At 34.8% G+C, this 24,405-nt stretch overlaps 1 protein-coding gene across 4 annotated transcripts; it reads right to left on the bottom strand.

Moving 5' to 3' along the window:
* Nucleotides 1-5,095: 5,095 nt before the first annotated feature.
* Nucleotides 5,096-23,086, bottom strand: LOC132038649 (probable LRR receptor-like serine/threonine-protein kinase At1g56140). Of its 4 annotated transcripts, none has more exons than XM_059429331.1 (24): nucleotides 22,847-23,086; nucleotides 13,112-13,304; nucleotides 12,666-12,737; nucleotides 12,510-12,581; nucleotides 12,351-12,422; nucleotides 12,173-12,244; nucleotides 11,349-11,420; nucleotides 11,188-11,262; nucleotides 10,967-11,038; nucleotides 10,801-10,872; nucleotides 10,639-10,710; nucleotides 10,357-10,428; nucleotides 10,213-10,278; nucleotides 9,615-9,680; nucleotides 9,444-9,497; nucleotides 9,291-9,355; nucleotides 8,640-9,016; nucleotides 7,736-7,934; nucleotides 7,496-7,657; nucleotides 7,039-7,157; nucleotides 6,542-6,752; nucleotides 6,199-6,430; nucleotides 5,953-6,103; nucleotides 5,096-5,678 (listed from the first exon to the last, which is right to left on the bottom strand). In XM_059429331.1, the coding sequence occupies exons 1-24, from the start codon at nucleotides 22,980-22,982 to the stop codon at nucleotides 5,331-5,333; spliced, it is 3,102 nt and encodes a 1,033-aa protein (XP_059285314.1). In that variant the 5' UTR covers nucleotides 22,983-23,086; the 3' UTR covers nucleotides 5,096-5,330. The 4 variants fall into 4 exon arrangements, with proteins under 4 accessions (XP_059285314.1, XP_059285313.1, XP_059285316.1 ...); XM_059429330.1 differs by having other exon boundaries at nucleotides 13,112-13,289; nucleotides 22,823-23,086; XM_059429333.1 differs by lacking the exon at nucleotides 22,847-23,086 and adding an exon at nucleotides 13,751-13,772 and having other exon boundaries at nucleotides 13,112-13,289.
* Between the last annotated feature and the right edge of the window lie 1,319 nt (nucleotides 23,087-24,405).

Raw genomic sequence — 24,405 nt, forward strand, 5'->3', positions numbered from 1 at the left:
AGCACCGCAACTCCATATTACGGTCACTAGTTAAAATGACAAAAATTGTAAATGGCATGAATGCTTACTTTGTTAAGTTAAATAGTTTTCCATGTTAGATGGCTCTTGATAAATAACAGCTAAATGTAACCTTTGGAAGGTGAAACTTAGCTAGTGGACGATAACTTGGTAACATAGAAATGTTTAGTCTAATAGGTTCTTCTTGAGGAAAGAATCTTTCTCTATAGTCCTATTATAGAAATATGAGCAGTGTACAAACTCTACTTGGTTGAAATAAAAAATTTTCAGTTTTGACCAAAAAAAAAAAATGTAGTTTCACATGATTCAAGAAACCATTAAAGATACAGTACTTCTTTTTCAAGATATTTTATTAAGGGTAAGTTAGCAAAAAAAACAAATTATCAGAAAAAAACACTTCTTACTTTCTAAAGGATAGTTTCCTTTTTTTTCTTATATTACAATGTCTAAAAATTTAACTTCGTTTATTATGAAATTCCGAGGTGTTTTTTATGTTTACCTCAAATAAGTTTACGGTCAAATATTTAAAAAAAAAAGGGTTAAAAATATTTTTATTCTTATTGAAAATGTGAAAAGAGATTAATGTCGTAAAAGAAAAAAAAAATAACCTATTTGATATCAAACAATCACTAACGTTTTTTTGGGCTCAGCATGCCCCTATAAATAACAGCTCAGGACTTAGATCAATTTTTTGGCACTTTAAAATACCCATGTGGCACGTTATAAGCTTGCCACGTGTATTTCTAAAAAATTATAATTAAACCCACATATTTCCTTGAATTTGGAAAGAATGTACCAGACAAAATTTCTCTCTTTTATACTATTATAGAAATATGAGTTTGGAGGAGGATCGTTGTCCGTCCGACAACTCGTGTAAAAAAAAAAAAAAAAGTAGACCCCATACTAAAAAAAATAAAAAAAAAAAAAAAAATCGGACACACACACACACACACACACACACACACACATATATATATATATATATATATAAAAATGGACCCCATATTAAAAAAACAAGCAATATATAAAAAATAAAAAAAGTGCACCCCATATTAAAAAATCAAACAACATTTATGTAATTTTCAAAGTATCCCCATTAACATATAGATAATAGTGAATTCGTCGTCCACCACTAGCGTATCAACCCATTAGTGGGAAAAATGAAATTATTATAATAGTAGAAAAAACGCAAATTTAATGAACCTCATATTATTGACAATTGCAAAAGAAAAAAAGATATTTAAGTAATCAAACCATACAATTTCCTTTCTTTTAAAGAAGAGAAATATAAAATAGCAACAAAATCTAATCATAAATATTTAAAACTTATATTTGCTATTCCGCCATGCCATTTATTTGTTATGTTTACTAAAATAAATATACTTAAAATATTTATATTTTAAAATAAGATAGAATTTAATTACTTTTTTTTTTTATTCTTACTCTAATAAATGTGAAAAGAGTTTATGCTCACAACCAAGTTTGTTCGGGGTCGTAAGAATTATTAATCAATCCAAATTCTCCATTTTTGGTACACGCCAAAGCCTTCCATTTCGACATTGAAAGAGCCATCAATCACTATGATCTCTTTCTTAGAAAAGAAATTGCATAAATTAAAAAAAAAAAGCTAACGCTAACTAAATGTTTAGTTACCATGCCCAAAAGTCCTACCACGTGGAAAGGCTCTTTAATGGAACTTTAGCCTTAAATCATGTCGTGACCAAGAAACCATCGCTTTCGCTTGGTGGGCAGGAATGCCCGACAACTCCATTTATCCCAGAAACTACATTTCCGACTCGTGGTATTGGACAAACTCGCTATATAATAATCTCTTTCTTATTTAACGTATTTCTTTCCTATGACGACTAAGAACAGAGCAAATCCAAAATTTCACTTCGAATTTCGGTTCAACATCCTGATGCTCATGGTGTTTCACGATCAGTATTGGAAATGAACGGAGAAGTGGTGGAACGTGCGGAACCACATATTGGATTACTCCAGTGCCGTAAAAGAAAAAATAATATTAAATGGATATCAAATAATAAATAAGGTAAATTAGTCAAATTATAATTCTAATTGATGTTTCCTTAAAAAGCGTGCAAAAGACAACATGATAAGTAAAATGAGCTAAACCAAGAATATTCATCAAAAATTAAAAAATAGTAGTTCTTCGTTTAAATAGAAAATCAAATTTCTACTTTGTTTCGTTTTAAACATGTGAAATTAACTTAATAATTTGAATTAGAATTATCCAAATCAAAATTTGATAAAAAATAATAAGTATTGTTTAGGTCCAATCTACATACATTAACAATAGAATATTTTACACCTTTAAATTAATCGAATTAAAAATCAAAGTATCAACCGACGTGCTTACATTTTGGTTTGTTTTGTCTCAAAGAAGAGAGGAAAATAGTTTCTTTTTAAACAAGTCTTCTCTTTTAAAAGTATTAATAAATTTTTAGGGACTTTATATTCGTAGCAAACACTAATATAATAAAGTTTTGAATACGGATTATTAGACACAAACTACAATGTTATATTAATCGTGTTTTGAAACACACACACACACACACACATACCCCCCCCCCCCCACACACACACACATATATATATATATATATATATATATATATATATATATATATATATATATATATATATATATATATATTATGCATAAACGTTTGTCGAAAACTTATGTATGTTTATTAGCAATATAAAATATATATATTATCACTACCCAAACACAACTACATACACATAGATACATTATAATCCAAAGTGTGGCGTACGCCTTCTAGTAACATATAGAAACATGATTTTCTATATGGATCGTCATCCACCACTACGGCCCACTCTTCTATAAATTAAAAAAAAATTAAGGACCCACTCTTTTATAATAGTAGCATTAAAAAAAAAAAAAAATTTAAGGTGGAGCCCAAATGAAGAATTAGGAGACAATTGCAAAAGAAAAAAAAGACATTTAAATAATGATAATAAGTTCAGAAAATCTTAAAGGTACGCTTACAGAAAATTTAAAGAAGAGAAATTCAGAAAAAAAGAAATAACGATTTAAATTGAACACAAAATCCACACGTTAAAAAAGTTATAAAACCAAAACATTTAAAACTTATACCTTTGGGTATAAGTTTAGACACATTAAATCTTCATTTTTCACAAAAATCCACAACAACATCAACCAAAATATAAAATTTGTTCATCATGCCTATAATAGTAAATTATAAAAAATAAAAAAATAAAAATTAAACACATGAAAAGGAGATTAATCCCACTCTTCTATAATAGTAGAGTTGTTTTTTAAAAAAACTACCCCATGTTAATAAGCACTCTTCCATGATAGTAAAAAAAAATCAAATTTATTTTTCTCACTTTTCATAGTAGTAGAGATAAAGAAAATTTAAGGTGGAAGATGAATATAATTCAGGCCATCTTTCCCCTAAAAAAAGGTGGGGCCCACACATGAAAAGTAGGAGAAAATTGCAACAATAAAAAAAATAGGACATTTAAGTAATGATAATAAGTTTAGAAAAAAATGGTAAGTACGCTTAGAGAAAATTTAAAGAAGAGAAAAGTCCCTAAAAAAGAAATAACGATTTAAATTGAACACATCAATCCCTGTAAAGATGTCATAAAACAAAAAGATTTAAAAACTTATACCTTTGGGTACAAGTTTAGACACATACGTCTCACACAAATAATGAGGAATAACATCAAGAAGGCGAAATATAAACGGTCAAGAAACATATACACATATTTTCTTAAAATGATGAAGTTGGTCTATACTTAAAAATTTATGACTACGGCGGATTCTTTGACGAAAAGCGCTTTTCAGTGTTGTTGAGTAGAAAGAGATGATGGCATGAAACTCGGTAGGAGAAGGTGTATTTCAAATCTTTCAATTGGAGAACCAAACCAAAAAAGTCATATATGAGAGAAGCGGACTAAATAAAATAATTTATTGATATTTTCAGTTAATTGAATTATAATACTTTTTATAATAAAAATTTCATAATTATATTACTAAAAGGTACTCTCTCTGTCCTAATTTATGTGACATAGTTTGACTAGGCACGAAGTTTAAAAAAAAAAAAAAAGGAAAGATCTTTGAAACTTGTGGTCTAAAATAAGTTATAGATATTTGTGTAGATTTAAATCATTTCATTAAAGGTTAAAGAGGAAGTTTCAAGTCAAATGATTTCTAAACATAAAAATATTTTTTTTTTAGACAGACTAAAAAAATTGTGGTATTATTTTTTATGTTGGGCCCGTGCTAGCACGGGATTTCATCATCTAGTTATACTTAGAAGAATTAGAAGAAGAAAAAACATTAAAAATAAATAAATAAATAAATAAATAACAGGCTTACAATTTTCACTCCCAAATTCCGCACCACATATAAACACATACACACACAGTGAGAGGAAAAGAGTTAACATCAATTTTAAGTTCACGAACAAATAAAAGGAAACTAGAGGAAAGGATAGCCGAAGAAGAATTATCGTTAACCAGAAGTGGAGAAGCAAAAAAAATTGTCATTTCTCTATATTTGTAATAATAGCTGACATATCTTTTACTTTGAATAAGTTTTAGGAGTGTTATATAATCAAATTTAATTACTACTAACATATATTCTAATTAAATAATTCAATTTTGTATAAATATATAATACTCTTTTCGTCCTAATTTATGTAATGAAATCTAATTAGGCATGAAATTCAAAAAAGAAAGATACCCTCTCCGGTTCAAAATAAATGTGCACTTAGCCTTTTTCACACTGCTTAAGAAAATGCTAACTCCTATAAGAAAACTCTAGCTCCTAGAAAAAAATAGGTATATTGACTTAACCATCCTTGATCAATAAGACTCTTGCCTATTTATTGCCTTGAGTAAATATGGGCAAATCTTAAAAAACAAAGTTAATTCTTTCTTGATTGTATAAGTGGAAACTTATTTTGAATCAAAACGGAAAGGCTAAGTGGACACTTATTTTGAACCTGAGGGAGTACTGAAACTTTGAAACTTGTGACTATAAGTAAGCTCATTACAGAGGAAATGAAAAATCTAAAGTTCAATTGTCTTAAAAATATAAAATGTTGATATATTTTTCAGCAGACTAAAAAATGAATATCACATCAAATGAAAAGCGATACACAAATGGTTATAATACATGCAGAAAGAAACTAAAGAAAGATGAAATCTTCAAAGCAAACAAAAGGGTAAAAAATTATCTGATGTCCTGCTTCATCTCTGACTGAAAAATAAGATTTCATCTACCCTCTCCAATGATGTCATCGGAGCATTGGTGTTTCACCACTTGATGGTGGATAATTTGTATCGACAGCTGTACTAGTACCCACTGATGGATTGTGCATTTGCGAAGAATGATCTGTCATGAAGGTCGTTGTATCTTTAAATTTCCAGTCGGTAAGATATCCGGGTTTCGAAGTTACAGTGGCAACCTCCGCATCTCCAGTAAGCATAGCTATTACACGGGACATAGAGGGTCGTAGTGTTGGGGATGTTTGAGTGCATAGTAGAGCTATCCCTATTACTTTTTTCACTTCGTTTACATCAAATTCAGATAAATTTGCATCCACCAGCTCAGTTTCGCGCTTGTTCTCATGAAGCTGCCAAGCCTAGAAAAGATTAATGTATGAATATGATTAGAACTAAATGATACATGTAGGAACCACAGTGCGAACGCGACAATAGAGATTAAAGTTTTAAAAAGGACAAATGGATTTCGTTAATTCTAAAAGGTGTTTGTTGAATCTTCCATTATTACCATTGAATTAAATGCCTGACAAGCTACAAGTCGCATAACCACTTGCAGTAGCAACCGAAGGTGTAAACACATACTATATTTCATTGTTCTAATGCTTTATTACAAGCAAAAAAGGAGGACTTTACCCACTCAAGAAGGTACATCTTGTCTTCTTCCAAGCTCGTGTCAGAGTTTGGTCTACCACTGACAATCTCTAGAGCTACAACTCCGAAGCCAAACACATCAGCCTTCTCTGTCAGATGTCCACGCATGGCATATTCTGGTGCAAGATACCCTCTACAATTAAAAAAAAAAAATATCCACTAGCTTCATTAAACAAAACTATAGAAACGAGTTAAAGAATATGACATCTTCAATTTTGAGGATCTTACATTGTGCCTGCAACACGAGTTTGTATATGAGTCTGTTTGTCATCATAAAGTTTCGCCAATCCGAAATCTGAAATTTTAGGGTTTAGGTCTGCATCAAGCAGAATATTACTAGCCTTGACATCTCTATGGACAATACGGACTCGAGATTCCTCGTGAAGATACGCTAGACCCTTTGCCACTCCCAAGCATATCTGGAAGCGTGTTGGCCAGTCAAGATATATGGATCCATTCTCTGCGCAATTGAAGTCAAAATCTCACTAATCATTCTATAAAAATGAAAAGTGTTTTTTCTTCTCTTATATGAGGAAAGACAGAAATTCCAAGATATTGTATTCATTAGTACCAAATAATGCTTGATCAAGACTCTTGTTTTCAAGATACTCATAAACAAGTAATCGTCTATCTCCCTCGATGCAGCAACCATAGAGTTTCACAAGATTACGCTGTTGTACAGCAGATATAGTGGCAATCTCTGCCACAAACTGACTCTTTCCTTGATGTGATGCCACAGACAGTTGTTTAACAGCAACAACCCTCCCATCCTCAAGTGTTCCCTATGGACCACAAAAATTTGTTCAATGTTCAGAATGCACAAGTATTTAGTCACAAAACATTTCTTGATGGCAGAGATGCAGATTATTTGTTTGTTGTTCATGTGTTTTCGGGATATAAGTTAATCGAGGCCACAATGTCTACAAATGGAAATAACGAAATCACTCAAGAGAAAGGCTTTGAAAAGAACAAGGTCTATTTGAGAAACATGTGAGCTATAGGTGCAACAAACATTGTAATATTGGGAACACTAGTTACTTCAGCAATTCATGTGGAAGAATGGATTACCTTGTAAACTGGTCCAAAACCTCCTTCTCCAAGCTTATTTGAAGAACAGAAGTCACCAGTCGCAGCTCGAAGTTCTGAATAGCTGAAAGTGTAGGGTCTGGTATCTATCCCCAGGAACTCTGCAAATTTGAAGAGAAACATGTCTTTAATAAGCCAAATGAATCAATTTCTGGGACTTACATAATACATTATTTCATAAGCTGAATAAAAACGCAGGAATGCATGAGGTGACTCCTTGCATTAATAACTCTTGCCAAATTGTCGAAATCAAGAAATAAACCACAAACATTTCCAGAAAACTTTTACAGAAAGAACCTTGAAATGGAAGTGTTGGTAAACCGACTTTCCTGTAAGATCCGGTCTTAAACAACTTGCAAGCAGTTAAATTTAAAGAAAGATGAATCACTTAAAAGTCAAAAAATGGAAGAACCATTCTGGATCAGTTTGCATTTCTCACCTTCATCCTCCAAAGCCTGCTGTTTTCTTTTCTGAATTAGGTAATAGACAGCAAATACTGAAATGAAGCTCATGACTCCAACTCCAACAACAATACCCACAATCAGACCAGTCCGGTTCTTTTTTGTAGTAGGAGGCTGGTTGCTAACAGTGGGAATAAAATCTGTAAAAATCTTAGCAGTCTCAATACAATGCCTACTTTTCAGAATCTAATTTACTTTGCACTGTAATTCATGGATACCTGGGGTGGCACTAATTGCTGATATGGAAGGTCCATATGTACCTTGTCTAGGTACACAGCAGGTCCCTTTTCCAGCCCAGAAAAGATGTATCTCGAGATGATTTTCAGAAACCTGAACTTTAAATTGCTTTTGAACAGCTCTGAGGGAGCGTCCCCCAGCCTCCTTCCGAATGTCAAAATCTTTCAACTCCCGAATTCCCTGGAAAAAGTTGATCATAAAATTAATAAGTCAATTATGCTTTAAAGGCAGGAAAGGAGAAAAATATTATTTCTACTAAACATGCATTTTTGTTGTGAGCAGTATTAAATGGCTCAACACAGTGAACTAAGTAAATGTATTTGAAAAAAACGAAAAAATATATCTCTCTCTATCCTTTTCTCTAACAGCTTAAGCTTTCCATAAAATAAAAAAAAAGGAATCAGGCCCGTACGTGAGGGGGCGTATTTTCTTTTCTTCCCCTCGTTCCTAGTTAGCATTCAAGCATCAAAATCTTCATTCATATTTCTTCGTGAATAAAATGACTTCAAGGCAAATAAGCAATGAAAATAAGACAAGAAAGACAACCTAAAGATTCTGGAGCTGATTGTTCTGTTCTGAGGAGAAAATATATCAAAAATATATTTTTATTTTTTCTTCCCCGTGTTCAAGGTCCTCCATACATGGTTAGCTGGGGCGGTGAAGGGGCGCTGGACGCTGAGCATAGCTCTCTTAACACACCTCGGGATCTTATCTAATTAATAAATAAGAAATTATTGATCCATAGCCAAAACAGAAAATCTTTGCTTTTCCCAGAAATAAAACCTGATTAGCATTGAGACATCAAAATCAATTTTAAACCGGACAAGATGATGGTTATCTAAAAATCTAGAAGTAGATAAAAAACATTTTAAAACTACTGCATACCTGTACATATACGTCAAATACACGTCTTCCAACACTACGCCAAGTTGGGGGATTTAAGATTTCTGACTCGGCAAACTGGAGGTTCACAGTATAATTACCATTCTCAAGGCCCAAACCATAGTATCTAAGTGATCCAGCGGAAATTCGTGCAGTTTGGAAGAGCTCTGAGTCCAAGGTGTTTGTAAACTGAGATGAGGAGAAGCTTGTGAAGCTCTGATTTGGACGGTCAGAATGCAGACCAACATTACTAACAGCCCATCTCCCTGTATTAGTCATGAAATATGTTGCTGGGCCCAGAGTTTCATTGTCCCTCTCATACAATATCTGATTAGTAGATGTTATTTGAGGTCCTCCACATTTAATTGCAAAGTTGGAATCTGTTTATGAAAATACATGCGTGAGAAGTTAACATACCAGTAAAACAGTTTTGTATTAGAACACTAGTAACGACATATCATAAGAACAGAAAATGTTGGAAAATATTACAGATTTAGGTATATTCGACGAATTAAATAAACTAAATATTGACCATTCTTATATTGTTTTTATAGACACAAAATGTAGGACAATAAATTTCAAACTTATTCATACATTGGAACCAGAAACTTGGAGTAGGATTTTTGTCGTCAAGGAATTGTATGAAGCACTTACATCTCGGAGATCCTCGATTGCAAGGGAAGTTCCGTTGAAGACAATTTAACCCCGAAGGCAGAGAACTGAAGACAAAAGTATTCACCCGTTTAATTTGTTCGAATAAAGAGACAATTATAATTGCAAAGTTGTTCAAACTAAATTCTTGATTACCTGCTGCCGGCTTGTTCTATTTGTTCTGTTGTGAAGTTGTTGCCAACTAAATTTCTGCAAGTTGTCAAGCATCAGTTAGCATGCTGATCACAGTCGAAACTGGGACCAAAAGGGGGGGAGAAAAAAGAGTAAGCGAAGCATTATATAAATTTCAGCTATTCTCATACGTACAATTGCAGATTTTGCTCATTGATCCAAGAAGGGAAGCTTCCAAATAATCCATTGTATGATAAATCTCTACATGAAAAGATGGGATGTTAAGCAACAATTACTAAACATTTCAGATATTTTAGTGCGCAAAATATAGAAAATGTCAATATGGGGATGGGATTAAGTTAGAGAGATAGTGGGATTTAGAAATAGAGACAAAAAGGTGTTGAGCAATAACAATTTAGACTTTGCTCCAGTCACATGAAATTGCAGCATCAGTTCAAGAAGGCTTTTCTATGGTACATCTTGAAAATTCCAGGCTGCACACAAACTGAAGGCTTATCCTATCATATATATGACAATTTAAACTGATGATCAAACTTTAATTATACACACAATTACATGCATTATGAACCAATCTAGTAAAGCCTCTGGTATTATCCTATCATGCAATGCCCAGTAAGGCTTCAAAGTCCAGTAAGGAAGATGCTGAAATAAATTATAACAGAAATAGTCCTTCATTCTGCTTAAGAAGATAGTGAAAATGTCTGAAAAGCATATTCGTTCCAACAGAATGGATATTTGATGGTGAAACCATATAAAAACAAGAGTTACTCACATAGTCTGGAGAGACCGGGTCTTCTGAGCTGGAAGGGCGCCTGTTAACTTGTTATCACCAAGAAACCTGATGATTAAAAAGGGCATTAGCATATGAAGACTCGTTAATCTGGTTTCAAAAGATCGGCAAATATTAAATCATTACAGATGAGTCAGCGAACTCAGATTGAAAACTGCATCTGGAATACGCCCAGTCAAATTGTTGAAGCTCAAATCCCTGAGAAAAAGATAAATAAAAGTTAGACCAAAGGATTAGTAAATGATCAATGACGGGTTCTATGTCTTCCACTTGAATTCGAGTTGAATATAGTAGCACAGAACTTGTTAGAAGTGTTTATGCATTGGTCATCTAAGTGAGATAATTTGATCCACACTAATGAGGGCTTAAAAAGTTGATAGTAAGAATGTTGTCATGCTCAGAACTCACAGTAGTGACAGGCTCTCATATTCTCCAATGTTAGTTGGGATGGAACCTGAAATATTGTTATTTCGTAAAACCCTGGAAATACCATATTTAGTTGGTGAGAGAAGAAGAAAAGAAATAAAATGTCAAGCTTTGCAGCATGCGGTGCTATGTCATGTTCCTTACAGCTTGCTTAGAGACTTCATATTCTTGAGGAAGTCAAATGAAGAGCTCCCATTGGATAGATCACTTATTCTCCTGTTAGTTATGTAGAAGAGGAAATATCAGATTCTGTAAATGTAAAAGTGAATTCTAAACTAGAAATAAAATGATAAAAGTCATTAAAACTCACAGGTCGGTCAAAGAGGTTAAGTTGGAAAAGGAAGCTGGTATTGGACCCTCAAAAGCATTTCCTTGGAGCCTCCTGTGGCAATAAAAAGATCAGTCACAGACTATGCTAGAGAGGAGATGCAGGAATGGCATTATAGTAGTGCTGCATGGAAAAAGTAAGACACCATTCTCAAAAGAATTAAAATAACAAACTGGACATAGTTCAAGTAACTGTGGTCTTACAGTACGGTAAGCTTTGACCAATTATTTCCAATGAAATCAGGAATCCTCCCTGTAAAAGCATTATCTGAAGTCCACCTGAAAACCCGACTAGTTAATTTTCCAGTGAGGTTTATTTACACAAATTTGTCCAAGTAAAAGAACATGTGACAGAGAGCTCTTACACTTGTTCCAAGTTCTGCAGTTTTGCGAACGTCAATGGTATTGGTCCACTAACACCAGCACTATTAAAATAACTACACAACAATATAGTATTTTTTTCAGAAAAAGAAAATAAAGCTACAGAAATGACAGAACAAGTAAAGTTAAGGAAATATAAAAGATGTTACATATATTATGTTACAAGAAAAAGAATTTCATACTTCGCAAAAATCCTACATACATATGAGATTTCAACAATCACAGAAGGCTCTATTCAGGAGAAAATAACTTCCATTCCCTATGTTTGATGGAAACTCTCATGTATTTTTTATGTTTTATAGTTTGGCATCTGTTATGTCTCAAATGTGTGCTATATTATACTATTTTTCTTTCCTTTCTGTTTCTGTATGTTGCAAGTTCAAATTAGAATTTTAAAGCTTCAAACATGTAGAATGGAACGAGAAACAAAAAGAAAAAGGGGCAAGGAAGATCAATACTAACGTACGTAAAATGAGAGTTATATGTCTTGGCCAAGTTGTTTCTGCATCTTTTTGTAATTCATGTGACAAATATTAACAACCTAAGCATAGCTTATCCTACTATTCAGATAAGGAATGATTACTTTATACAGAAAATCAGAGAAGGACTTAATTACTATACTCCTCCACTAGCATGAAAATAGAGCAAGCAGAACATAGATTGTGTTTAATGTGTAAATTAAAACAACGCAACACCATCGAGATTCAATATGAGGTTCATGAACAGATAACATATTTCCCATGCAAACTGCAAATATCTAACAATTAAGATCAGTTTTTAAGATGTAAAACACTGCATTGTAACTTACATTTGTGTCAGTTTTGTTAAGTTTCCAAGCTCTGAAGGCAGAGGTCCAGAGAAGTTGTTTGTGCCAAGACTTCTGCAGATTGATGAAGAAGAAACGATGAAGATCGATGCACTTCATACAACGATCAATGATATATCATTAAACAAAGGGTCTAAAGGACATAATTATGAGAACATACAATGATTGTAAGTCAGTCAACAACCCAAGTTCCTTTGGAATCTCCCCTGACAAAGCATTAATGCCAAAGGTCCTGGAGAAACCAAACCATTAAATCATTGCAAACACGTCAACATCAAAATTATCACGCGTACAAACAACTGAAATAGAGTAGACTTACAGCCATTTCATCCTAGTCAGATTGCCAATGGATGGAGACAGTGTGCCTGTTAAGTAATTTTGGGCCAAATTGCTGCAATTTGTAACTAAAATATCAGTAGTTGGGAGATAAAACATGAACTGTATAATGAAACTTCAATTAGGAGGAAGCAAGTACAGATCATTGAGGAAGGTAAGGCTCCATAATTCATCTGGAATTTCACCCACGACGTCCAATGCATAAACTTTCCTGTGAAGAACCATTGAAAAGAGAAGTCAGAGTTACATGGTAAGTAAATACCTGTCTCTAGCTATATATATTAAAAGGAGCATCTATTATCTCTAGATTTTGGATTCGTCTCTTAGACAAATGTCATTAAAGTGAATAACGCGGACTAAAAGAGCTAAGGGATGACAAAAGGCATAAATGTCTCTCTCTAAGACTATATACGATTGAGAAGGAGCACCTCTAGGAGGCACAATTATATGTCTCTCATGTATATATAGTAGAACGTTGAATCCAAAAAACTTAACTTCTTAATGTGTTTGCATCTTTATATTTTGAATCCTTTAATGAAAATATATGGCCGTTGTTGAATTGAGTAGGGGAAAAGAGTGACTTACAAGCCAGTAATATGACATAGAGTTCCGTTGTTGTCAGAACAGTCGCATTTGATGACGCGATTTAACTCTTGCATCGAAGTTGAATCAATGGCGACTCCACTGCATAACTCGCCACTTATATTCCACTGATTTGTTGCAGAAATTCCCCATTTTTGGAAGATGGAGTTCAAAATACGGGCTGCAGTATTAATAACTCACAACTATGAGAATCTAATTAATGATGCCAAGATAAACAGTTCACAAACGTGATGATCTTCTAGTCACAATTGACAAATGGTCCTTATGAGGCTTAGCAGTGGCAAGCCAAGATTTATTCAAAATATAAAAAAGTGAACACACATAGAAGATCACAAAAGAATTCAATATCTATCATATAAATATATATATATTGACCTTGTATATACAGTGTAATTTTCCGATAAAAGAGATTTGGATGAATCCTGCCCCTAGCTCTTTCTGGTGCTTAGTCACATTATAAAATAAATTTAAGGTTGGTGAAAAGAGGCCACATAAAAAAGTAAATGCAATACGAAGAAGTACTCCCAATATTCAAATAATGAGTATTGTCTTGAAAATAAAGTAATTTATAGTATGATACTTTAAGGTTTAAAAGACAACCGGTGCAATGCAAGCTAGTACTTCCAATTCAATTGAATGTCCTCATCTTTAAACAAGTCGTCAAATATTATTAAAAATTAATTTGTTATACACATCATATTTAATATATAAAATAAAATCAGATGAGACTACCTTTACAGATTCACATGCATCTTTTTTCTGAGTATTATGATCCCAAAAAATGAAAATTCACATGTGGATACCGTGTGTGTATACTGTTGGGGAAATTAAAGTATCAAGCTAATATGAGAGAAAAATACTTCTATTACTTTCAAGAATAGAAATAAGAGACATACAAGCTCTAACAAAAACTCAAAAAAAAAAACCTCACAAATCTCTCAAGGATATTACACAACTCTTCTTGGTTGTCTTTGTGATGATCTAATATTGCTTATAGAAAGCTTTACAAGCTTCTCTATTTATAGACCAAAACTAGGTAGGAGGAAGGTAGGAGGAAGGTGTGAGGAAGCTTGGAGGAAACGATGGTTGGTGAGGTCAGGAAAGGTGACTCCTAGGTGTGAGGAAGCATCCCTTGTCATTCATAGGTTTAGGAAGCTTCGTAGAAATTTCTAGGAATTGAATTCTTGATTTGCTTGTCGGATATGTCCCTGAAATTGAATTCTTGATTCTCACTTCCAGCATATTCGAACAAGCATCCCGACTATGTCTCGCGCTAGTTCTAGCTTATCTCGTGTCACCTTTGTCGGCATGTCCGATGGATTCTCCGTGTTGATCTTCAACTAGTCTCGAACAGTTGTTGATCAATCGTCTCGCGTATCCGGTGATACCGAACATCGATATGTTTTGTACGGGAATGATACATGGAGTTCTTGCTCAAGTCACTCCCGACGTCACAATGTATCTTGTACTCTTTCTGGGATCCCAGTTCTTGGAGATGCGCTTTAGCCCACAACATTTCTTTACGGCTTCGTGGCGGCAATGTATTCGCTTGTTGTAGATAAAGCGACACATACGCAATCTTGATTGCCGAAATAGCTCTCCACGCAAAAACAGATATATCCCGAAGTAGATTTTCTACTATCGATATCTCCGGCCGTATCAAAGATTCTGTATAGCCTTCCAAGACCCTGGATCACTCCGCCGTAGCAAAGACATAACTTCGTGGTACCCTTCAAGTATCGAGAATCCATTTGAGCAGCTTTCCCAATGCTCCTTCCCGGGTTAGAGAGAAACCGACTCACCGTACCAGCTGCGTGAGCGATATCGGCCGTGTGCATACCATGGCGTACATCGAGACTTCCAACCGGCCGAAGAATAGGGCACCGCCGACATCTCCCCGATCTCTTCCTTGGATGTGGGACATGTTCTTTTGCTCAACTTTGAAGTGATTCGCAAGTGGAACACTGAATCGGTTTGGTATTATTCATGTTGAATCTCTAAGGCACCCGTTCATGTGCTTTCGAGATAGCCATAACTGCACGATTCTTCCCCGTCTCGAGTGATTTGCATCCCAAGAATTTGTTGAGCGGTCCTAAGTCTTTCATATCAAAAGACTTGATAGTTCTTTTCTTTAGTTGGTTTATCTTCGTTGTCTTTCCCAACGATCGACATGTCATCTACATAGTAGAAAATGATGAAGATGGTACCGTACGGGAAGTCTCTTGATGTATACACACTCATCCGTAGTCTTCTTCAAACGTAGCCTTGACTCTTCATGCATGGTCAAACTTCATTCCACCGCCTTGTGCCTCGTCGCTTCAAACCATACGAACCTTTAGATAGCTTGCGCACGAGATTATCACTTGAAACCTCAAAACCTTCTGGCGCCGCATATAGATTTCTTTCTTTTCAAATCTCGGTGAAGAAATCTTGTCTTCACATCCATCCGTTCAAGCTCCAAGTTCATACTGCCCTGCCAAGCCAAGTATAACTCGGATTGAGGTCATCTTGACAACTGGTGCAAAGATCTCGTCAAAGTCAATTCCTTTCTTCTGGAACCTTTCGACAACCAACCGAGCTTGTGTTTCACCACTTGTCCGCTTGCATCCTTCTTTTTAACTTGAACACCCATTTGTTTCTCGGTTCTTAAAACTTTCGGAAGTTCTACGATCTCGTAAGTTTGATTTTTTAAGATTCTAACTCATCACCATTCTTGCTCCCGACCCATTTTGCTTTATCCTGGCGAGACATCGCTTCTTGAAAACTCTCGGGTTCTCCATCTTCGGTAGCAAAAAGGTATTCGGATGATGAGTACCTTTTTGATGGTATATATGGCCTCGTTCGGATCTACGGCAGGTTGGAGCCGTACGAGAAGAAGCTACCATCCGTGTCGTGTGATACGTTCGGTGAGGTGGGTTGTGGCTCCCCTTGCTCGGCCTCTCTCCGTCTCCTCATCTTCTCGCTTCTCGAGTTTTCTTCCCACTTCGTCATTATTTCTCAAGAACAATTCGTGCTTCATTTGAAACTTCGAGCACCCTCGTTTGACTTCGAGACATCGTGGATTTTTCAATGTCTTCTATTGCCGATTTTCGTGAAACACAACGTCCGTTTCCTCGATCACTTTTTTCTCCTTAGGGATCCCATAACTTTGTATCCAAACTCTTCATTTCCGTAGCCAATGAAAATGCATGGGATAGTTCTCGCATCAAGCTTCGTGCGAGCTCTTTGGATACGTATGCATATGATGAACACCCAAATACTCTAAGATGTGAGTATGTAGATCCTTACCGTCCATGCCTCTCCGGAACTTCAAAGTTGAGTGGTCGAAGGTGATCGGTTGATGAGATAACATGTGGTATTATTTGCTTCTCCCAAAATGGCTTTGGAAGTTTAGCCATATTCGGCATGCTCCGACACGGCTCCATGATAGTCCTGGTTCATTCTTTCAAAGAACGCCGTTGTCTTTGAGGGTGCGTGGTCGACTTCTCATGTCGAATGCCATATGCTACGCAATATGCATTGAACGCCCTTGGAAGTATACCGCCTCCATTATCGGATCGGAGACATTTCGAACTTTTCTTTCTGTTTCACGTTCCACCAAGACGGAAATGACTTGAAGCACTCGAACACACGGTCTTTCGTCTTCGAAATACACCCACACTTTCCGAGAAGCATCATCGATAAAAGTCAGAAAATATACTCCTTCCACCGAGTGATTCAACCTCCATAGACCACGGACATCGAGTGTACCAAACTTAACAACTCCGATCTTTTTGTTGAAGTGAAATTAAATGATACTCGTGTCGCTTACCAACAGACAATGATTGCAAGGAAATAGTGCGGCGTTCTTGTCAACATTGATAAGATTCTTCTTCATCAAGGTAGTCAACCCTTTCTCGCTCATGTGGCCGAGTCTGCGGTGCCATAAATCTCGAGAAGCCTCCTCTGTAACAAGCCGAGGCCGTTCGTACAAATTCTCAAATACGTTTTGTACAATGTGGCCACAAACATGTCCTCGAGCAATTGTCAAAACGCCTGACATTTTCCATGTGCCTCTGCTAAAATGGTTTTCATACCCTTGTTTGTCAAGAGATACCACCGACAGAGATTGAAGAAGATCGGCACGTATCCGACATCCTTAAGTGATTGTGCTCCGGTACCTATCTTTATTTGTATATCGCCGATTCCGGCTATTCCGGAAGGCTTGGAATTACCCGTATCTTCACCGCTCCAAAGTCTCGACTTTGTATGTCGTGAAGTAGTACTGTGGGAGTTACGTGGTAGGATGCGCGGTATCTACCACCCGTTCCGTGTCTTATAACGAGACGTGAAGGCATGTCTCGTCATGGGTAGTGCGCAAGTATGCTACACCACGAGATTGTGATGAGCGCTTCTCACCCTTGTTCTTCGGTTGAGAAGCTACTGCCTTGCTCCTCTAGCCATTTGTAACGATTCTTCTTCATGTGACCCTACATACCGCAATGGTGGCGGGTATAAGAAGGTTTGCGACCATCGATGATCTCTCCCCCCGACTTTTGCCTCTACTTTGCCATTTTCCTCTACTCGTTTTTTGTTGTTTTCCTTGTGATCTTCCTCGATTCTCCGTCACGAACGGCATGAGTCCGATCACAGTAACATGTCTTTCCTTCTTGCCTCTTCATTGAACAATGCATCCTTGACCACGGACATGGTAAGTTTGCCATCCTGGGCCGAGTCGCGAGTAACAACTAGTGTTTCCCAACCATCGAAGGAACTAAGAAGTAGTAGATTGCATTTCGTCTCCAGTGGCATTTACACAAGATAATTGATTTACCGTACTGCAGAACTGTTTGGTATGTTCGGCAAGAAGTTCCACTTTTGAGGCTTCGTATTGACAAGGCGTCTCGCCGAAGGGCCTTGTTCCGAGCGGTCTTGGCACGGTACATGTCTTCTCCAACTTCTTCCAAAGGCGTAGGCGTCGATTTGCAACGTACAACGTGGTGGAAGACACTATGGTCAATCCATGTCGGATTTGACTAATAGTTTTTCTATTAATTTTCTTCATTTCTATTGACTTGGGCGGGTCGGGATTAATACCCTTCGGCTGTTGGATCGAAAAGGTCTTTACAATGAGGAAATTCTTCCATCGAGGTTTCCACGGCGGTAGTTGGTAGCCGTGAGCATAATCATAGCTCCGAAGATGAAGTTGACTCGTCGATGGTCATTTTTCACCTTCGAATAATTTTCAAAAAAAATTGAGGGACAACCGCACAATTTTTTCAAAATTACAAAAAGCCGACCGGTAAAATGGCGGTGATGCGAGCACCGAGGTAATTCTTTTTACGATGTGGAAGTTCGGTACTATGCTTGCAACCACGGAGCATACTCGAACGGAACCTTGGCTCGATACGGCTTGTTGGGGAAATTAAAGATGTCAAGCTAATATGAGAGAAAAATACTTCTATTACTTTCAAGAATAGAAATAAGAGACATACAAGCTCTAACAAAAACTCAAAAAAAAAAACCTCACAAATCTCTCAAGGATATTCACAACTTTCTTGGTTGTCTTTGTGATGATCTAATATTTGCTTATAGAAAGCTTCCTGACTTCTATTTATAGAATGACCAAAACTAGGTAGGAGGAAGGTAGGAGGAAGGTGTGAGGAAGCTTGGAGGAAGCTTCAATGGTTGGTGAGAGGAAGGTGACTCTGGTGTGAGGAAGATCCTTGTCATTCGTAGGTTTAGAGGAAGGCTTCGCCCAAATTTACAGGAATTGAATTCTTCAACTTGCTTGTAACTTGACAAATGGTCCTTATGAGGCTTAGCAGTGGCAAGCCAAGATTTATTCAAAATATAAAAAAGTGAACACACATAGAAGATCACAAAAGAATTCAATATCTATCATATAAATATATATATATTGACCTTGTATATTCAGTGCAATTTTCCGATAAAAGAGATTCGGATGAATCCTGCCCCTAGCTCTTTCTGGTGCTTAGTAACATTATAAAATAAATTTAAGGTTGGTGAAAAGAGGCCACATAAAAAAGTAAATGCAATACGAAGAAGTACTCCCAATATTCAAATAATGAGTATTGTCTTGAAAATAAAGTAATTTGCTATACACATCATACTTTAATACTTTAAAAGACAACTCGGTGCACTAAGCTCGTGCTATGCGCAGGGTCCGGGAGGTCGGACCACAAGGGTTTATTTTATCGCAGCCTACCCTGCATACTTTAATACTTTATAAAATAAAATCAGATGAGACTACCTTTACAGATTCACATGCATCTTTTTTCTGAGTATTATGATCCCAAAAAATGAAAATTCACATGTGGATACCGTGTGTGTATACAGTGTGTAGAGTCAACAGGAAGTTTAAAGATTCTTATTAATTTGACTTAAGAAATATATTTGTAATAGTAAAAGATTGTGCAAACTTATATAAAAATAGATTTAAACTTGAGAGTAGAAATTGTGACTATAAGTTTCTACTGGAAAAGAATTATTGTATTACAGCATTTTAGTACTCCATATTTTGTCATGCTTAACTAGGTGAGGAACTTTGTATTTATTATCCAAAGTATTGAGGTTTTGATAGGCCATATACAAATGACGGTGATTAGCGAGAGACTGGTTTGTATTTCCAAATAGGATTAAAAGTGAAACTGTTTGTGTATTTCTGATAATCTGGACATAGAATTAAGTAGTGGGGGCTAGCTAGCGCCAGAAGGTTGTTGAAAATATAATTTTGAATATTTCAAGTTCATGCACTTTGATGTTACCTGGGTGGCTTTTAGGATATCTATGTGATTAGATGCATAGAAATTTAAATGTTATTAGGTGCATGGTTTTGTGTTTATGAGATGACCAAGTTCATAGTGAAAGTGTGAAAGCATTTAGTGGTTTTATATCTAGAATTATCCTTTAGCACCTATATATACCCTCTTTGCAATGTTATTATGTAAGAGTGGAGTATTTTATAACTATATGAAGTGAGCATAATGTTTGTCTCCCTCTTCCATCCTCTTTGTACCCTATGATATTATCAAGGGCCTGCCTTATATTTCCAACAAAGGTGAAGGGGAATGACGAAGAAAGAAAAAAGAATTTACTGGTGGAGTTGATGGAGCTGCTTCTCTATTAACCAGAGGTATGGGCCTGGATATGAAAAAGAAAATTGGAAGGGGTGCGCTTCCCCGAATGTAGCCCTATGTGGCGCGAATCTGGATATAGTCGGGCTTCAATATGCATCTGGAACACCGGGTTGGAAATCAAAAAAAAAAAAAAAAATTGAAAATAAAAACGAAAAACATATTCCTCCATTTCATAATTAATGATTAAATGACGTTTTTAGTTTGGTCACACTACTTGAGAAAACTACTAGTTTCTAGAAAGTAAGAAATATTTTTACTAATTTACCGTTAATTAAATGTCTTGAAAAAATAACTCTTTAATAGCTTGTTGGCTATGTAAAACTCTACTTATTTAAATAAGGATAAAATTGGAAGAAAAAAAATAATGTCTTCTTAATTTTGTGAAGCACTTACTTTGAAACAAAATAAAATGATAAAAACACCACTTATTTTAAAACGGAGAGAGTATATTTAACTGATTCACGCAGCTCACCGCCGAATAAAACTACTAATTGTACCAAGTTGGAGCTTTCAATATAGATAGTGATCATAGTTAAAGTGTCAAAATAAAAATTCAAAGTCAAGTTTAAGGGGTTGTTTATGTGTTTGGCCTATAAAATGATGTTGCTAGTGAAATAACGATAACATTATATAAATTATTATACTAAAATGATTAAAAAAAATAGTCATAGAAATTTTATATTAAGGAACATTCACATAATCAGAAGGAAGCACATGTCACAAACAAGAGTTTAAGTGACAGTGCGTAAATATCATCATGTAAAATTGACCCATAAAAATAAGTAACTTTCTAAATAAAACAGTAATTTATTAATCAGGAATTAGAGGAAAAGCCTGTTTCAATCATTTAAATTGGATTGACAGTGTATATACTATATAATCAGTTAAATTGCATTGATACAGTAAAAATTAAGTACTTATGTATTTTGTTTTTTTTATATAACTTAAAAGTTGATTAGCTTCGGTCTTCGCCATGGAACCGCTGGTTCATCAGCCGCCAGCTAACAGAGCTGTCGTTATCCACTCCAGTCCGAATTACTTCGTACAATAATTTTCCTAATACTGCTAAATTTTCGCTGTCCTCTCATCCAGGCAAAACAAACTGTCATTTTCATATCTGACATATTTTTAGTCGAACAATCATATTTAATTACTAACATATATGCTTATTTTAATATTAAATAATTCAATTTTGTACAAATATATAATACTCTTCGTTCTAATTGACGTTCTTTGTTTAATTGGTATAAATCAATTTATTAAAGAGAAAATGAGAAATTTATAATTTAATTGGTTTTAAATATAGAAAGTCGTCACACATTTTGGAACAAACTAACAAAAAGAGAAGATAATATTTTAGATAGTCATTCAACTATGGCTAGTTCACGCAGAAAGTGTCTCAACTTTATTTTCTAACAATAAAGTTACTCAACTATTGGTGTTTCACCTACAAAGTCACCCAACCTATTTAAGTGATTTTTTATTAAATTTTATTGACATGAAATTTTTATTTAAGGCCAAAATTGTAAGAAATAAAAAGATATCCATTTTAACCATTTTATTGACCTAGCCCACTAAAAATATATTAACCGAGGTTTTTTTATTTTACCCTCATGCCCTCCTAAATTAAGAAATACTCCCCCATGATTTAAAGTATAAAGGTTAACTCATCTAAATTTCATCGGAAGTTCGTCCGTAAAGATTTCAAATCTTACTACACATTTTTTAAACTACATAAAATGCTGCAAATCATTATAATAATCAAAGAAAACATTTTGACTCCTCTAATAATAATAGTTTCAAACAATTGCATCGAGGGACTGATATAGTTTGTTTACATTAGCGGGTCGAGTTAATAAAATAGTTAAAATGAGTATCTTTTTATTTCTTAAAAATTGGTTTTTAATAAAAATTTCATATCAACAAAATTTAATGGAAAAATTACTTAAATAAGTTGAGTGACTTTCTAAAGGAAATACCAATAGTTGACTGACTTTTGGGTAAGAAAACAAAGTTGAGTAACTTTCTGAGTGGACTATCTTAGTTGAGTGACTTTTTGGTTAGAAAACAAAATTGAATGACTTCTTGGGTGAACTATCCGTAGTTGAGTGATCATTTGAGCTATTATCTCACAAAAAAAGTATCACAACAAATGAATCTGAGGGCAGAGGGATAAAGTTGAGTGTACGAACATAGTATCACATTGATACCTGAAGAAATTTATATAAGTTAAATATAATGTGCATAGATACTCTTAATGGAGCGATTTTTTTTGAGAAAAACGGTGAGAGCTTGGTCTAAAGTGAATAGTGATAGAATATCATATAATGTTAAAAGTATATCTGGTTTAATTTAGCCAACACAATTATAATATATATTTCAACCTATAACAGCACATGATTAACTATAATTTCAACTTGGTATATGTAAATAGATGATTATCAGTGAATCACGAATCTTTCAATGGTAATTAAGAACTTGAGGCGAAAACAGAGAAATTTCGAGAGGACTAATAAGCAGTGATAGTAAAACAGGGAAAATGGAACGAACGCACCTTCAGAAGGATCAGTGGTGGCACTGGTTGTGTTTCTTTGAGCTACCCCTGTCTCCACCAGTAGACTAAACATGATGATGTTGGACAAGAAGTATAAGCTTATGCCAAATAGACCATATGATCTTCCGGTTGCCCACTGCCAGGGCAGCATATTCTTCATCTCTGCCTTGTTTAATTTCTTCTTCCAGAGATAATTAAGAAAAAGAATTAGTAGGACGAAAGAGGAAGAAACAGATCTAGACAGTTCCACTATACCACCTACCAACGTGAAACTAAAATAACAATATAATCCGCTTTTATATAAAACTAATACAGCGGCTGCTGAATGTTTGAATAAGGTGTTGGCTACCTGGCTTAATGCAAAACGAAAAGCTAGTTGCAAATGCTTTATTGAATAAATAGGCTGGCTGGTGACGGTGTATATATGCGTATGTTATGTTATCGTCATATTACGATTGCTCTCTGATTTAGACAAACATGCAACTATGCCATGCGCCTTTCCTAGAACGTTGCCTTCTGTTTGGGGTCAATATGGCGTACTAAATACAGCCCCGTTAATACTAATAATGAAAATACTGGTTTAGCCGGGGCCCGAGGGTCAACATATTAATAAACCCTGCTTGGCAACTTGACAATTGGTGAAAAATAATTACTCCTATCACACAAGATTTTGATTGAAGTGGCACATTAGTCGGACCTTCCCATGTGAGAGCACCTTCGTATGATTACATTAATTATCTCCCCACTACTGATTATAGTATATGATGATCTCTAACATGGAGTATTGTATTTGTATTAATAACCAACTTGAGCAAGAAATTTACTAAATGCATTATATTAGGTATGATATATATATATATATATATATATGTAAAATGGTTTAAATAACCAACTTGAGCAAGAAATTTACTAAATGCATTATATTAGGTATGATATATATATGTAAAATGGTTTACTTAACTATTTTCTTTGATAAGATTATTTGAAGTGTTTCAAACATTTTCCTGCATGAAATATTCGAGAAATAACTTAATGAACATAAGTTACTTTTTTCACAATTATCCTTACTCTTATTCGACTTCACATGTTTAAATCAATACGTCGATCTTTACTACTCAAATGTTTTGCCAAAAGACTGCCTCCATGTCCATCTTGACATGGAGTTTCATATATATTTGTATTAAAAAAACAACTAATACTAGGAAAATGATGTGACAAATACTAACGTATGGTATGTTTTACAAGACAAGTTTTCTACGAAAAATGTTTACATCATACAAAATATACGCAAAATCGTTGCTTCTGACAGTGCGAGATATTTCTTGAGGAAGCTATTCTCTTATTTTCTGTCTTTATTTCCTGAATACGTGTAATAGTAAATAAACTACAGTATCTTCTACTATTACTCCGTAATATTTTGTCCACGTCAATATTGAGTACGCTGCACTTCAGTAAAAAAAAAAAAATGTCTAATGAAATAACTTATCCATACATTTTGATATTGATGTTTGTGGTTCTGACGCCTAATCTGATCGAGACATGTGGTAGTTTTGACTTTTAATTTGTTATAAGAGTCGTTTCAC

This window comes from Lycium ferocissimum, chromosome 11 (assembly GCF_029784015.1).
Source record: "Lycium ferocissimum isolate CSIRO_LF1 chromosome 11, AGI_CSIRO_Lferr_CH_V1, whole genome shotgun sequence".
Taxonomy (NCBI): Eukaryota; Viridiplantae; Streptophyta; class Magnoliopsida; order Solanales; family Solanaceae; genus Lycium; species Lycium ferocissimum.